Source organism: Carassius gibelio, chromosome A24, assembly GCF_023724105.1.
Source record: "Carassius gibelio isolate Cgi1373 ecotype wild population from Czech Republic chromosome A24, carGib1.2-hapl.c, whole genome shotgun sequence".
NCBI classification, from domain to species: Eukaryota; Metazoa; Chordata; class Actinopteri; order Cypriniformes; family Cyprinidae; genus Carassius; species Carassius gibelio.
This window is the reverse complement of record NC_068394.1, coordinates 1,519,787-1,533,664: the sequence shown is the minus strand read 5'-3', so window position 1 is coordinate 1,533,664 and position 13,878 is coordinate 1,519,787. Positions and strand designations below refer to the sequence as shown.

General features: G+C 34.8%; 3 protein-coding genes across 5 annotated transcripts in view; 1 reads left to right on the top strand and 2 right to left on the bottom strand.

Annotated features, from left to right (window-relative positions):
• The window catches only part of LOC127946564 (uncharacterized), a 321,463-nt gene that overhangs the window by 225,921 nt on the left and 81,664 nt on the right, over positions 1-13,878 (bottom strand). The window lies entirely within an intron of this gene.
• LOC127946562 (uncharacterized) overlaps positions 1-13,878 on the bottom strand; it is a 220,082-nt gene that overhangs the window by 194,245 nt on the left and 11,959 nt on the right. Inside the window, exon 2 of one of the 3 annotated variants that reach the window (XM_052543227.1) lies at positions 12,794-13,036. The exons of the other annotated variants lie outside the window; for them this stretch is intronic. Within the exon in view, the coding sequence (XP_052399187.1) occupies positions 12,794-13,036 (243 nt within the window). The remainder of the gene's footprint in view (positions 1-12,793; positions 13,037-13,878) is intronic. 3 annotated transcript variants of the gene reach the window in all.
• Positions 1,717-13,878, top strand: part of LOC127946567 (interferon-induced protein 44-like) — a 50,464-nt gene continuing 38,302 nt past the window's right edge. The window contains exons 1-7 of the mRNA XM_052543235.1: positions 1,717-1,836; positions 5,432-5,453; positions 5,936-6,119; positions 7,838-7,984; positions 8,325-8,499; positions 8,742-8,842; positions 8,929-9,214. Coding sequence (XP_052399195.1) covers positions 1,812-1,836; positions 5,432-5,453; positions 5,936-6,119; positions 7,838-7,984; positions 8,325-8,499; positions 8,742-8,842; positions 8,929-9,102 — 828 coding nt within the window. The 5' untranslated portion in view covers positions 1,717-1,811 and the 3' untranslated portion in view covers positions 9,103-9,214. The remainder of the gene's footprint in view (positions 1,837-5,431; positions 5,454-5,935; positions 6,120-7,837; positions 7,985-8,324; positions 8,500-8,741; positions 8,843-8,928; positions 9,215-13,878) is intronic.

The window sequence follows — 13,878 nt, the reverse complement described above, 5'->3', positions numbered from 1 at the left end:
GGCGCAGCAGTAATTAACAGATATAACTTTTTTGAACTTTGGACTTTTGAAAATATGAGTGTGAACCAAAGTACGAAGATTTGTGTTTGATTCCATTTAATTTTCGAAAATATCTCTGTGAAACAGAGGTTGCATTTGAACTTGAAATAGAATGCATAGTTTTTTTTCTCTTTGTTTTCCTTAAATACACCTTTGAAACTGTAAACCTGAACTTATTTTGTGTGGACATTTCATTCTAATTATTTGTGGCTTAAAGAGCTATTCTTGGTAAACCGGTTATATTTGACAAGACTGAGCTTGTGTGGTGCCTGAACTAATCAGATCAGATTGTTAAACTTGTTTAATTTGTCTTTTTAATAGTTAATATTCTCTCCTTCATCTGATAAAAAAATTATTAGCACCCACCACCACCACAGTACCTTGTTCTTTTTGCAGATGAAGTAACACAAACATAAAATTCTGCAGCAAAATCAAAACTGCTAGTAAAATTAAGTCAGACACAAGTGAAATGATTTCATAGTGTCTCTGTTTATTCTCAGTTATGCTACCAGTTTTGGCAAGCAACACCTTACACTCACCCAGAAAAACCTAGCAACTGATTAGCAGCTAAAAGACAAGCTCACTGAAATAAGATTACACTATCTGTATTTTTGCAAAACTTTGAAAATGTATGCATAATTCATTGCACCTTTTGCATCTGGAACAGTCAATGAAAAAAAAAAGCAAAAAAAAAAAAAAACAACAACATTTGATTACAGGAGCAGATTATCAATTAAATGACCCTTACAATTATTTAATATAGTGCATATTGCATTAGTAATGTCTCCTTAATCAAACATATCTTGTTCAACTCATCAGTTCATTAGTAGAGACACTGAAATCGGTGCGTATGTTCAAAGTGGTTCTGGCTAAAAACAGATACAGCTACAGCTGGAAAGTCACAATAAATGACATTTTCTACCTATTAGATCCCAACCCTAAACCTACCCCTTATAATAATGCAAATAAAGTGTTGTGACAAAAATTATGCAATATTGATGCGTGCCAGTGGCATAGCTGTATCCTTTCTAGATTATTTTTCATTTCTTTTTGCAACAATAAAATTAGTTTTAACATTTCATTTCTTTTCTTGTTAATTTTTATTACGTTGGTTCTGTCAATCAGACATGTGATACAAGTCTTTTAATGACATATATTTCACATTTATGCAAATAATATGCTATGGATGTACAGTATGTGTAAAATGACAATAATATATATTTTTTCTTTTGATTTTGAATTGAAATTATGACAGAGATTTATAGTCAAGATGTTTTCAGAACATATTATTGGTCATAATAATCAGCATGTTTCGTTTTTTTTTTTGTAGGTATGGCTGGCATTATCAATTATGGAATAATGGAAAATAGTGTTACAGTCATGTACCTGTAGATAAATGTAGCCTCAGATACTGAACTGCCATCACAAAACACAAAAACACTGTAAACACTTGAACAAATGAATCTAATCGATCTGCAAAGAAAAAACACACAAGGGTGTGACTCTAAAATGCTATATTCCAAGTTTTCTATCAAAACAGCTGTTTTGGGAAAATGTTGACCTGCACCCATTACAATCAATAGAGATGATGAACATTTTCCTTTCCAGTCTGTTCTTGACAAAGTGAAACTGAAAGTTAGACCTGCATGTATAAATATACCCTCTGATGAGAGATGCCTTCACATCACATCTGCACATCCTTCAGCAGCACAAGACAGGAAATATAGTTCTGTGATTCTTCTTATTACTGTTTAAACGACACAAGATTGCAAATGGGAGCAAGTGAATCAATTGCAGGTAAGTTCTGCACTGAATAATGGGATTGTCTCTGAGTCTGACTATGAGAACTGACATGCATCTTTTAACTTATTTACTTATTTATATATATATATTCCTTCTATTCAATAAAATTTGATCTATTTAAATGAATAAATTCATAAAATACATCTTTTTAACAAAATAAACTTACAATATTCAGAATGAAACGACTGCATTTAAATGTTTAAAATTTGAATGACTTGATTGAATCTGCTTGGATCCTGTAATCACTCCATTGTGTCTGTTGTTAGAATACAGACTGAACCTGGAGTATTTAACTGAACTTTAGCAGTATGAGCATACAATGTCCAAACAAAAGTGTTACATCGGAAGAATGGGTTTGGTTCTGAAACAGAAATGGACAAATAAAATAATAACAAATTAATAAAATATTGTAATGATAATAACACTCTCATAAATAATCTATATAATGAATGTTATATGCACAAATCTAATCTGGGATTGAAGCGAACAACAGCACTCAATCATTGTGGTATACGGCAGTGGTGTACACAGACCTTCAGCAGGGAAGAAGTGGTGTGACTGAAAGGGCGTTGGCTATTAAAGGGGCAGGGACTCGATAAAGTGTTCCCATGGCTCAGTTTGCCCTGGGTTTGGGGTAAGTTGACCCTAGTTAGTCAGTGGGTAAGATGCACCATCTGACCGAATCGGATTCAAATCTATGTGAAATAAATAATTTTACAAAAAGTAGCTACAATTTTTCATAAAGTGAACTTTAATGACATAAATCCAGCCAAATGTATTTTACATTTAAATAGTTAATTGTTTGGATTTCTGAAACAATATTCAACACCAAACTTGTAGCCTTCCTCAAAACAGAGAGTTTAGTTCTGTTTTCATTTCTGTTTTTTTCTTTTTTTTTTTTTTATCAGAGAAGGATTTGGTGCACTTGTACACTGTCCCTATCAAATAAACTATGTATAGCCTATGATAAACTAAACTAATAATATCACTAAAATCATTCAAATACCAGTTTATAATTCAGATTTATATTTAACCTAACTATGATGGGGTAAGTTAAAATGCTGACTCAATTTACCCCACAAAATTTTGCTAATTGTTACCCTGCCATTTCTAAAAAAAAAAAACAAAAAAAAAAAAATTTTTTTTTTTTTTTTTTTTTTTTTTTTGCTGCTGCTTACCAGTTCAGGCTAATATTTGGCTAAATGATTTGCTTGGTTTTATATCACCTATATGTATCATATATATTTTTAGATAAATTTGGTTTGATGTAACAACCATTACATTTATGCTAAAATTTAAAAGTTTAAACTAAATCCCACGTGTTTCTCCTTTTCACAGTCTGGCGGAAATTATGGGTGGTTCCAAAATACATGGTCACATGACAGTAAAAGTGTAAAGTTGCCAAAATACAGGGGGTGGGCCAACTTACCCACTGGCTCAACTTCCCCCACACTCCCCTACTTCCATTGAAGATGAGGCAGAAGCAGGTTCAGAGAGTGAGAGAGAGCCCACTTTTATCAAAACATCTACACTAAAGTCTGAAATGATTACAGATTGTGTTGTGTTCTCTTTCAATTTGTAATTCTCTTTAATATGTTAGGGGTGGTGAACTCCAGTCCTCGAGAGTTCAGCTCCAACCCTTAAACTCACCTGCCTGTTGCTTTCTAGTAACCCTTCAGTCCTTGATTAGCTTGTTCAGGTGTGTTTGATTAGGGTTAATGCAAAACTATCCGGGACCACCGCTGTTATATTTGTAAGAACTGGATAATTTGTCTTGCACCCACCCTCCTTGTGCCCCTTTTTTGGTTTGAGCCACTGCCCCTCCAAAGGTCTGTGCACAGCCCTGAATAGGACCATAGGACCCATTTGTTCGGTGATGGCCATGCATGATAGAGTTCATCTAACCTGTTTTCTAAGTTATTATACCAATGGTGTTCCAAACAACCTCTGTCTCACATTTTTTAAAAAGATAACACCCCATCCCAGCTAACAAAAATTATATTCCCATTAATTTGGGATGATGATATTTCAAATTATATTTCTGAATGTTCTGTGAGGGCCCTATCATACACCCGGTGCAATGTGACGCAAGGCACAGCGCAAGTGTGTTTGATAGCTTTTATCCGGCGCTGTTTGCATTTTCCCGTCCAGCGCCACGTCGTTTAATTAGCAAATGTATTTGCACCCATTTGTGCACCCATGGGCGTGCTGGTCTAAAAAAAAGATTTGTTTTCAGGTGCATTGCTGGCACGTGCTATTTTAAGAAGCTGAAAATAGACTGCGCCATAGACCAACTCAAACCTGGTCTAAAGTCTGGTGCCTACATGTCCTAATGGATAGTCATCGCATGTATTAGAATTAGGCTATCTACTTGCACACAAGCAGCTCTGTTTCATCTCGGAGACGCGTTCTGTCTTTGCGCTTGCCAAATTCCGTGTGTAAATAGCAAATCCGTCATGGCACGAGCGCAACTGGCTCTTAAAGGGAATGGAAGATGAGACTGTGATTGGTTTATTGCACGTTACGCCCAAAAAACACCCATTACTCATTAAGAGAATAGAGACAACCTGTTTAGACCTGCCCCCTGACGCGCCAATAATTTTTCCCGTCGTTAAAATAGCAGACATCCCAACCTGCAAAAAGTCATTTCAGGGAGGTATCCCGAAGACCCCCCCCCTCCCAAAAAAAGGAAGGAAATACATCTCAGCTGTAGTCACCTTTTCAGTGAGACTTTGCCTATCTGAATGGGAGAAGTTCCCTGCGCTTAGCCTCCCTAACATGTTGTAGTCCCTAAAAGATATAGTATAAAATATTATTTCTATAAGCTATAGGCCTATGTAATTATTTGTTAATTATGTTTAAATATGTAGATTACTTTTACTATTTATATAATCTGCTTATACAATTTATGTAAACACAGTATCTGTTTCGCATGCGCGCTTTTGCTCGCTTGGTCTAGATTCCGGGAGATTTTAACTAATTTGCGGGTCTCAGGGAGCCGCTTTCAATATGCGGGAGACTCCCGGAACTTCCGGGAGACTTGGGATGTCTGAAATAGCAAAAGTGAATCTGGACACGCTCTAAGTGCACTTGTGCCGTGCACTTTACACTTTGCATTTAGATCATTAAAATGGGCCCCTGAATGTCCAAAACATCCAGTTTTTAAAACATTTTAAACCCTCATTTTCTTTATTACGTCAACGTGCAAACACACCTGTGAACGTTATAGGAATGCTACTTTTGATTTGTTCATTAAACATTTTGAAACCCGTAGGAATATTTTTAAAAAGTTACAAGAACATCCATCTAAAACATCTCTGAAAAACATTTCCATAAATGATGAATAATGTTTTTGCGTTAATGTTTTTAAAACATTATTAAAACCAAAAACTTTGAACAATTAATGTTATGAACACATTTGTAAATTTGAGTGATCCTTGTCAGAATGTTAGCCAAAGTTCTGAGAATGATCTGTTAGATGGGATAGATACATTCTCAGACTCAGAGATTGAGATAATACCAATCTATTGTTAAACTGAATTGTTCATTTGATCTATGTTTTTTTTCTTCTTCACTGAACTGGATGAAGAATGGAGGACATTTGACTGGAGGTAAGCTACATATACATATATCATATAGTAGTCTGTTCAAAGAATTGCTAAATGTTGTATTTGTAGAATGCCCAAATAGGTAAAATTATATGTAGGCCTATTATAAAATATACATTGTCTAATACATATTTGTTTTGAAATATCTGACCTCTAAATAAATGTTTGTTGTTGATTTATTTTTTTTACATTGAAGGACATTGTGTGCAGGCTTTTGTTCCCTTCTGTTACCTGGGATTATAAAATTGAAGTATAACTGGTTTCAAAAAATCTAAATCTAAATGTATATAAAAAAAATAATAATAATAATAAAAGTTTGAAAAAATTCTGTAAATTGACTAAAATAGTACATATTGGCTGTATAAATAAACCTCAAATAAGAATTATCAAACAGAAAGATCCAAAAGTTTTATTTTTTTTTCATATAGTCTATCATATAGTATAGATTATTTTTATTTACTTGCAGATAATTTTGTCTTTTGTAGAGAGAAGGAAGCACTGAAAGAACGTCTAAAAACTTTTACTCCGAGTAATCCAGATGTAACAAACATTAAGATCCTGGTGGCTGGACAAATTGGAGCAGGGAAGTCCAGCTTTATTGATTCTGTCCTTAGTGCCTTCCAAGGAGAAATAGTTAATGAAGCACTAACTGACAGACGTACGAAAAGAGTAAGCATTATTTGACTTCTACAGGTACTGGTCATATAATTAGAATATCAATGAAAAATTCATTTATTTCACTAATTGCATTCAAAAAATGAAACTTGTATATTAAATTCATTCATTACACATAGACTGATATATTTCAAATGTTTCTTTATTTTAATTTTGATGATTGTAACTGACAACTAAGGAAAATCCCAAATTCAGTATCTCAGAAAATTAGAATATAACTTAAGACCAATAAAAAGAAAGGATTTTTAGAAATCATGGCCAACTGAAAAGTATGAACATGAAAAGTATGAGCATGTACCACACTCAATACTTAGTTTTAGCTCATTTTGTCTGAATGACTGCAGCAATGCGGCGTGGCATGGAGTCGATCAGTCTGTGGCACTGCTCAGGTGTTATGAGAGCACAGGTGTCTCTGATAGTGGCCTTCAGCTCTTCTGAATTCTTTGGTCTGGCATATCACATCTTCCTCTTCACAATACCCCATGGATTTTCTATGGGGTTAAGGTCAGGCGAGTTTGCTGGCCAATTAAGAACAGGGATACCATGGTCCTTAAACCAGGCACTGTTAGCTTTGGCACTGTGTGCAGGTGCCAGGTCCTGTTGGAAAATGAAATCTGCATCTCCATAAAGTTGGTCAGCAGCAGAAAGCATGAAGTGCTCTAAAACTTCCTGGTACATGGCTGTGTTGACCTTGGACCTCAGAAAACACAGTGGACCAACACCAGCAGATGACATGGCACCGCAAACCATCACTGACTGTGGAAACTTTACACTGGACCTCAAGCAACGTGGATTGTGTGTCTCTCCTCTCTTCCTCCAGACTCTGGGACCCTGATTTCCAAAGGAAACGCAAAATTTACTTTCATCAGAGAACATAACTTTGGAGCACTCAGCAGCAGTCCAGTCCTTTTTGAAGCGAGACGCTTCTGACGCTGTCTGTTGTTCAACAGAGGCTTGACACAAGGAGTGTGACAGCTGAAACCCATGTCTTGCATACGTCTGTGTGTAGTGGTTCTTGAAGCACTGACTCCAGCTGCAGTCCACTCTTTGTGAATCTCCCCCACATTTCTCAATGGGTCTTGTTTCACAATCCTCTCCAGGGTGTGCTTATCCCTATTGCTTATACACTTTATTTCTACCACATATTTTTCTTCCCTTCGCCTCTCTATTAATGTGTTTGGACACAGAGCCTCTTTTGCAATGACCTTTAGTGTCTTGCCCTCCTCTTTTTGGACAACTGTCAAGTCAGCAGTCTTCCCCATGATTGTGTAGCCTACATAACTAGACTGAGAGACCATTTAAAGGCTTTGCAGGTGTTTTGAGTTAATCAGCTGATTATAGTGTGGCACCAGGTGTCTTCAATATTGAACCTTTTCACAATATTCTAATTTTCTCAGATACTGAATTTGGGCTTTTCCATAGTTGTCAGTTAAAAATATCAAAATTAAAAGAAATAAATATTTGAAATATATCAGTCTGCGTGTAATGAATGAATATAATATACAAGTTTCACTTTTTGAATGGAATTAGTGAAATAAATCAACTTTTTGATGATATTCTAATTATATGACCAGCACCTCCATATTGCACACTCATAGCTGCTAAGACTGTATAGAATATGCTTTAAGAAAATAATTGTTTTTTAAAATCATAAGCATTGTGTGATATTTAAAAATATATATGTTGCAATTTTTCTTGGTCTTTCTTTACAGCTGATAAAATACCGCATCAGAAGTGGACATGCAGATTTGCCTTTTGAAATCTGTGACATAAAAGGTTTAGAACCTGAAAAAATATCTAAGAGTCAAATAGATGACATTGTCAAAACCATATATGGACATGTGAAGGAGGGATATGAAGTAAGTAATTCAATTGAAAGTTAAAGGGATCATTCACCCAAAAATGAAGATTCATAAAAGAAGATATTTTGAAGAATGCTGGTAGCCAAACAGTTGCTGGCAGCCATTGACTAGAATGTGAAAAACGTGTTACACATTCTTCAAAATATTTCCCACTGTATTTAACAGAAGAAAGAAACTCACAAAGGTTTGGAACAACTTGAGTGTGAGTAAATTATGACAAAATGTATTTTTCGGTGAACTATCCAATTAACTACATTAATTTAATTTAAAAATTAACATTTGGATGTGTAAAATATCGCTCTCATCTTTATATTTTGTTTGTATTTCATGAATGTAGTTCGGGAAGAAACCTCTCACTAGAGATGATGAACATTACAATGAAAACCCTTCACTGTCTGATCAAGCATTCTGCCTAGTTTACGTCATAGAGGCAAATACATTCCAACCCTATGCAGAAGATAAGAGAATTATAGAGAAATTGAGGAACATTCACCAAGAAATCAGTGATAAAGGTAAAACTTTCTATGGTTTTTATCTTTCTTATATTTCATAAATGGAAACTAGTTTTGCTTATGTACATATCTGAAATACATTTCAACAATAGATACAGATGCTTTAAGTGAACCAATAAAAATGTAATATTATTAATATTATTTGACTTTGTTTTGGACAAGATGAGAGAAATGGAAAATGCAGGAATATATAACAAAATTTAGATATGTATCATTTGGATTAAACCAATTTCTCATTGCAGGGATTCCTCAAGTGATTGTCATGTCTAAAGTGGATGAAGCAAGTTATCTTGTCAAAAATGATCTACAGATGGTCTACAGAAGCTCGATCATCAAAGAGAAGGTACTATAGGTAATTTAATCATCTATACATGTTGTATGTTGTTTTCTATAGTTTTACAAACAATTTTGTATTGTTTTTCTATACAGATGGAGTTGTGCAGTGCCAAATTGGGTGTTCCAGTGAGCCACATCTTCCCAGTGAAGAACTATCATAATGAGATTAACACAAATGATGTTGTTGATGTTTTGATTCTCAAGGCACTGGATCAGATTGTGCGTTCTGCTGATGGAAGACTGAGGCGTGGTGCTTACAATGTATGAGTTTTCAGGACAAAAATCAACAATAATAGCATTTAGAGTTGAATGAATATTAAATGACTAGAAGTATATCATCATTTGAATCAAGACACATTCTGTGTGCAACATAGTACAGGTTATAGCCAACATTTGACAACGATAAAAGTGATTGATCACGAATAACCACAGTATTAGAAATTACTATATTAGTTGTGTCACTGACTTGATTGACTTGAACACAAACTCAACAACAACAAACTGATAAAAAAATGTAAGAAATGTAATTCTATTTGAAGATTAAAGTTCAGAGCACTTGCATTTGGTATCTAACCCATATACTTTATATTCCTGAAGGCTTCTGAGTGATATGTTAGTGCTAAAATCATGTCAGCTCTTCCTGTTGTTGTTGCTTGCTTCCCTTTTCTGCTTTTCTTCTGAATAATGGTAATTGGTCGTCTTTGTGCATTTTGCTCCCTACTGAACTATTCTACAATAATATTCTTTTTATTATCAACTGGTGGTATGTTTTAGCTCATTCAGCATTTAAACATAATTCATAACGGAATCAGAAGGTCCGTTACAATTTGTTGAAGCATTGAAAATACATACAACGTGCTCAAAACAGACCCAGAAAAGAAGACAATGCTGAATAAATTCTTAGTTGCTATTTTTGGACCAAAATGTATTTTCGATGCTTCAAAGAATTGTAACTGACCCTCTGATGTCACATGGACTACTTTGATGATGTTTTTCTTACCTTTCTGGACATGAACAGTAGACTGTACACACAGCTTCAATGGAGGGACTGAGAGCTCTCGGACTAAATCTAAAATATCTTAAACTGTGTTCTGAAGATTTTTATTAATTACATAATTTTAATATCTGGGTAAACTTTAAAAGGGCTAAATGAAAATTTTGTCATCATTTACTCCTCCTCAGGTTGTTCCAAACATGTACAAATGTCTTTATTCTGTTGAACACAAAGGAAGATATATGTTAAAGAATATGGGAAACTGAACCGTTCTGGGCCACCACTGACTTCCATAGTAGGAAGAAAAAAACAACAACTATGGAAATCAATGGCGGCCCAGAACAGTTCAGTTTCCTTTTGTGTTCAACAGAATAAAGATACTTATACAGGTTTGGAACAACCCCAGGATCTGTAAATGATGACAATTATCATTTTTGGGTGAACTATCCCTAAAAAGACATAAATGACTAACTAGAAATACACAAAAAGTGTGTAAGAAAAAGCATGTAAGAATGTATTAAAAGGAAATTTACTTTTTTTTGTGTGTGCACGTGCATGTATTTTCGAATAATTCACATTATTGCACATCTCATGCAAACAGCTTGATTTTGAGTTGCAGGATCTTTGCATTCAAGTCCATCAAAGTTCATTAGGTTTTTTTTTGGATAAACTCGAAGGTGTACTTGAGGTTTTCAGGAAAACTAAGATCAAGAGCATAAATGAGACAGATTGATGAATGCCAGGATGTCTTCTGTAATTCCCCATGACTGTGTTTGGGATTTAATTTTCTGTATCCTCAGTGGCCTGAACAAAACACAAAACACTTTGATTAAATGAATTTGACCCTTTATATTTTAAAAGTAATCAGCAAATTGCATTGCTACTTTTCAGTCTGAAACTCAACATCTTCCTTAACTTCTTGGACTGTTTGAATTGGCAAACACAACATTCATAGAATATCAATAATAGTGACGAAAGTGATGTGACATACACACACAACATGATGTCTTTCAGTCAGACAGAAACACATTATTTCCACTCTGTCACGTGAAATAAAGACACAACCTAAATAACACTCGATTAAACTCAGCATAACTGTTCGTCATGCAGGTCTGTTTGAGAAGAAATTGATACTTTCATACAAAAGATGATGGCTAATATATCTGGATAATCTGGATGAAAACATGCTTTTGTCACACATGATCAGGCCTATTAACAATTAAACTATTGATTCTAGTCACCTCTACATGCAAAATCTGAATCCCACACAAATCTGATTACTGATGAACTGAGTCTTGTTGTGCCCTCATATATTGTATATTATGTTTATTGTCATGTTTTCATCAGTTGTTGTCAGTTCAGTCATCAGCATGAACTGTTCCAGTCTCTCAGGGTTTGTTTCAGCTGCTGTGGGTTATTTTAGGAGACGGACAAAGCAGTAAAAGATGATTCACACACACTGACCGACACACAACACACACTGGAGTCGAGATGAGATGTGTTTTATTCATAATAATCATATATTCATATAACCATTGATTATATGTTTACATCATATAAAGGACTTGTTTTTGAAAGAAGCAGAAATATTTTCAGGATCCTGTTTTCAGAGTGTCAGGAGGGTTTGAGTAGCTAAGACATGATTTGATTATTATTATTTTTTTTTTACAATCTTGTTAAGTATCCAATTGCTCCTAGTTTTTCTTCTCCTGCTCTCTTCTTGATGTTTTCCAGTGTTTTGGCCTTTTCAGGTTCATTTATCTCCATCAGCTTCTCAGTCAGAAAATCAACATGCTGAAGTATGAACAGTGAATCAGTGTTGAGTGTGATCATCTCCAGAGTTTCAACACAGTGAAAAGCTTCATTCACCAGCTTTGTTTTCTCTTTCTCTAATTCTTGCAGTTCTTCTTCCAACTTCTTGACCAAAGACTCACCATCCCTAATCTTACCATCATATTCCTTCTTTAAATCTTCATATGTCCTCATCTCCTTCTTTGTCTTTGTTACATATATTTTAGCTTCTTTGACGTGTTTGCTGTAGTGGCATTTATTAGTACACACTGTACAGCGATTATTCTTCATCACTTCACACCACGAGAGACCAGTGAACCTCCAGCATCCTGGATAATGACAGTTCTCCTCACAGAAGGTGCAGCACATCGCCACACTGGCTACAGAACGATCAATATCAACCTTCTCTCTGTAGGGCACTTCAACTTCATACTTAAAGTTCTTGTTTTCTTCAACATCTTTCTTGTTCTTCTCCACAGCTTCTTGAGTTTGTTTCAGCTCATTCTGCTTTAGTTCCATCATTTGAACTCGTGATTGTAGATTAGAAATATTTGCCTCCAACTGCTTCCGATTATTCAAAACATCTAAAGTCATCTGCAAGGATTTTGGTTTTATTGTGTCCAGAAACTTGAAGAATTGTTCCATTCCACTAAAACTGCGATCCCATGATTGTTCCTGTATCTTTCTTTGTTTTTCATCTTCAGCAGTGTCTGACTGACAGTTGTCAAACAGGAAATACACTGGCTGATTCTTGTCTTTCACTGCACACTTGATCTTAGCCTCTTCAACAGCCATCAGAGCATTTTTAGGTGGAGCTCCAGTTGAGTGTGTGAAGAGTAAGATTATGTTTTCAGCAATATCTCTCCCAAATAATGACTGAACAGCATCAAATATGTAGATTTGTCTGTCTGAGAGTCGGTTGTGGGTTGAATTAATCACCAGACACACTGCATCTATTTCATGAATCTCTTCTGCAGATGCACTTAAACTGTACAAACCTTCAGCAATCTGTTTATCAAGATCAACTCCACGTGTGTCTCCATATCCTGGAGTGTCAATGATTGTTAAATCGATTGGACTCTCTTGTAGATAAAACTCATAAACAGTGATGCTGGTGGTCTGACTGTGAACTTGTGAGTAGTAGCTCTGATCATCTGTGATCTCAAACCAAACCTTGTCTTCTCTCTGAACACACAACATGTAGTTGATCATCGTATTGATCAGGGTTGTTTTTCCTGTTCCTGTTTCTCCAACCATCAGAATGATTTTATGGGGTTTGTTGTTGTCGCTATTGCCAAAGGTCATTTTTCTATATTGTTCAGATAGTTTCAAATGTTCTGTACTTGTTCGCAGACGATATCGAGCAGGATTTCCATCTTCAATTAAGATGCTTTTCTTTATCAGATCATGTTTGTTCTGTATATAAAGCAAATACAAAATAGCAAAACAATAAAAATATAGAAGAATGTATTACTGATGAACATTATTACATTTACAAATCATAATCAAATTATAAACATCAACATCCCTAATAATAAAGGCCCTCTTACCGCCTTCATTTATTTAAGTAAATCAACTCAAATTGTGAAACTCAATTCAATGCACAAAGACTGAAGTGTTTGGTTCTTTTAATTGTGATGATTTTTGCTTGAAACCCACCAATTCACGATCTCAACAAATTAGAATACATCATAAGACCAATATATATATATATATGTTGATTAGCTGATTGGCATGTCACCATATTGTAATTTGTTGAGATATTGAATTGGTGGGTTTTAGTTAAATGTGAGCCAAAATTATCACAATTAAAAGAACCTACTTCAGTCTGTGTGCACTGAATTTATTTAATACATGAGTTTCACAATTTGAGTTGAATTACTCAAATAAATGAACTTTTCCATGACATTCTAATTTATTTAGATGAACCTCTACACAACTCAACCCCAAAAAGGCAAACATTATACATTTATTTTTATTTGTCATTTCCCCCTTAAATATTAAATGTAATTTTCTAATAGTCAATTTTAGTGGTTTGTGTTTCAAAGTTTTAACCCCGCTCCTCAAATCTGATTGGCTAAGAGGCCTTCCAGGAGTGCTGATATTTCACTATATCTACACAGGGCTGTTCACCATTTGTATCACTCTGCTTGTCTCTGTGTGGGATTTTTTTCCCAGCAAAAGGCAATGGGGGAAGAGCAAACCCAAAAAAAAAAAAAAAAAAAAAAAAAAAAATATATATATATATATATATATAT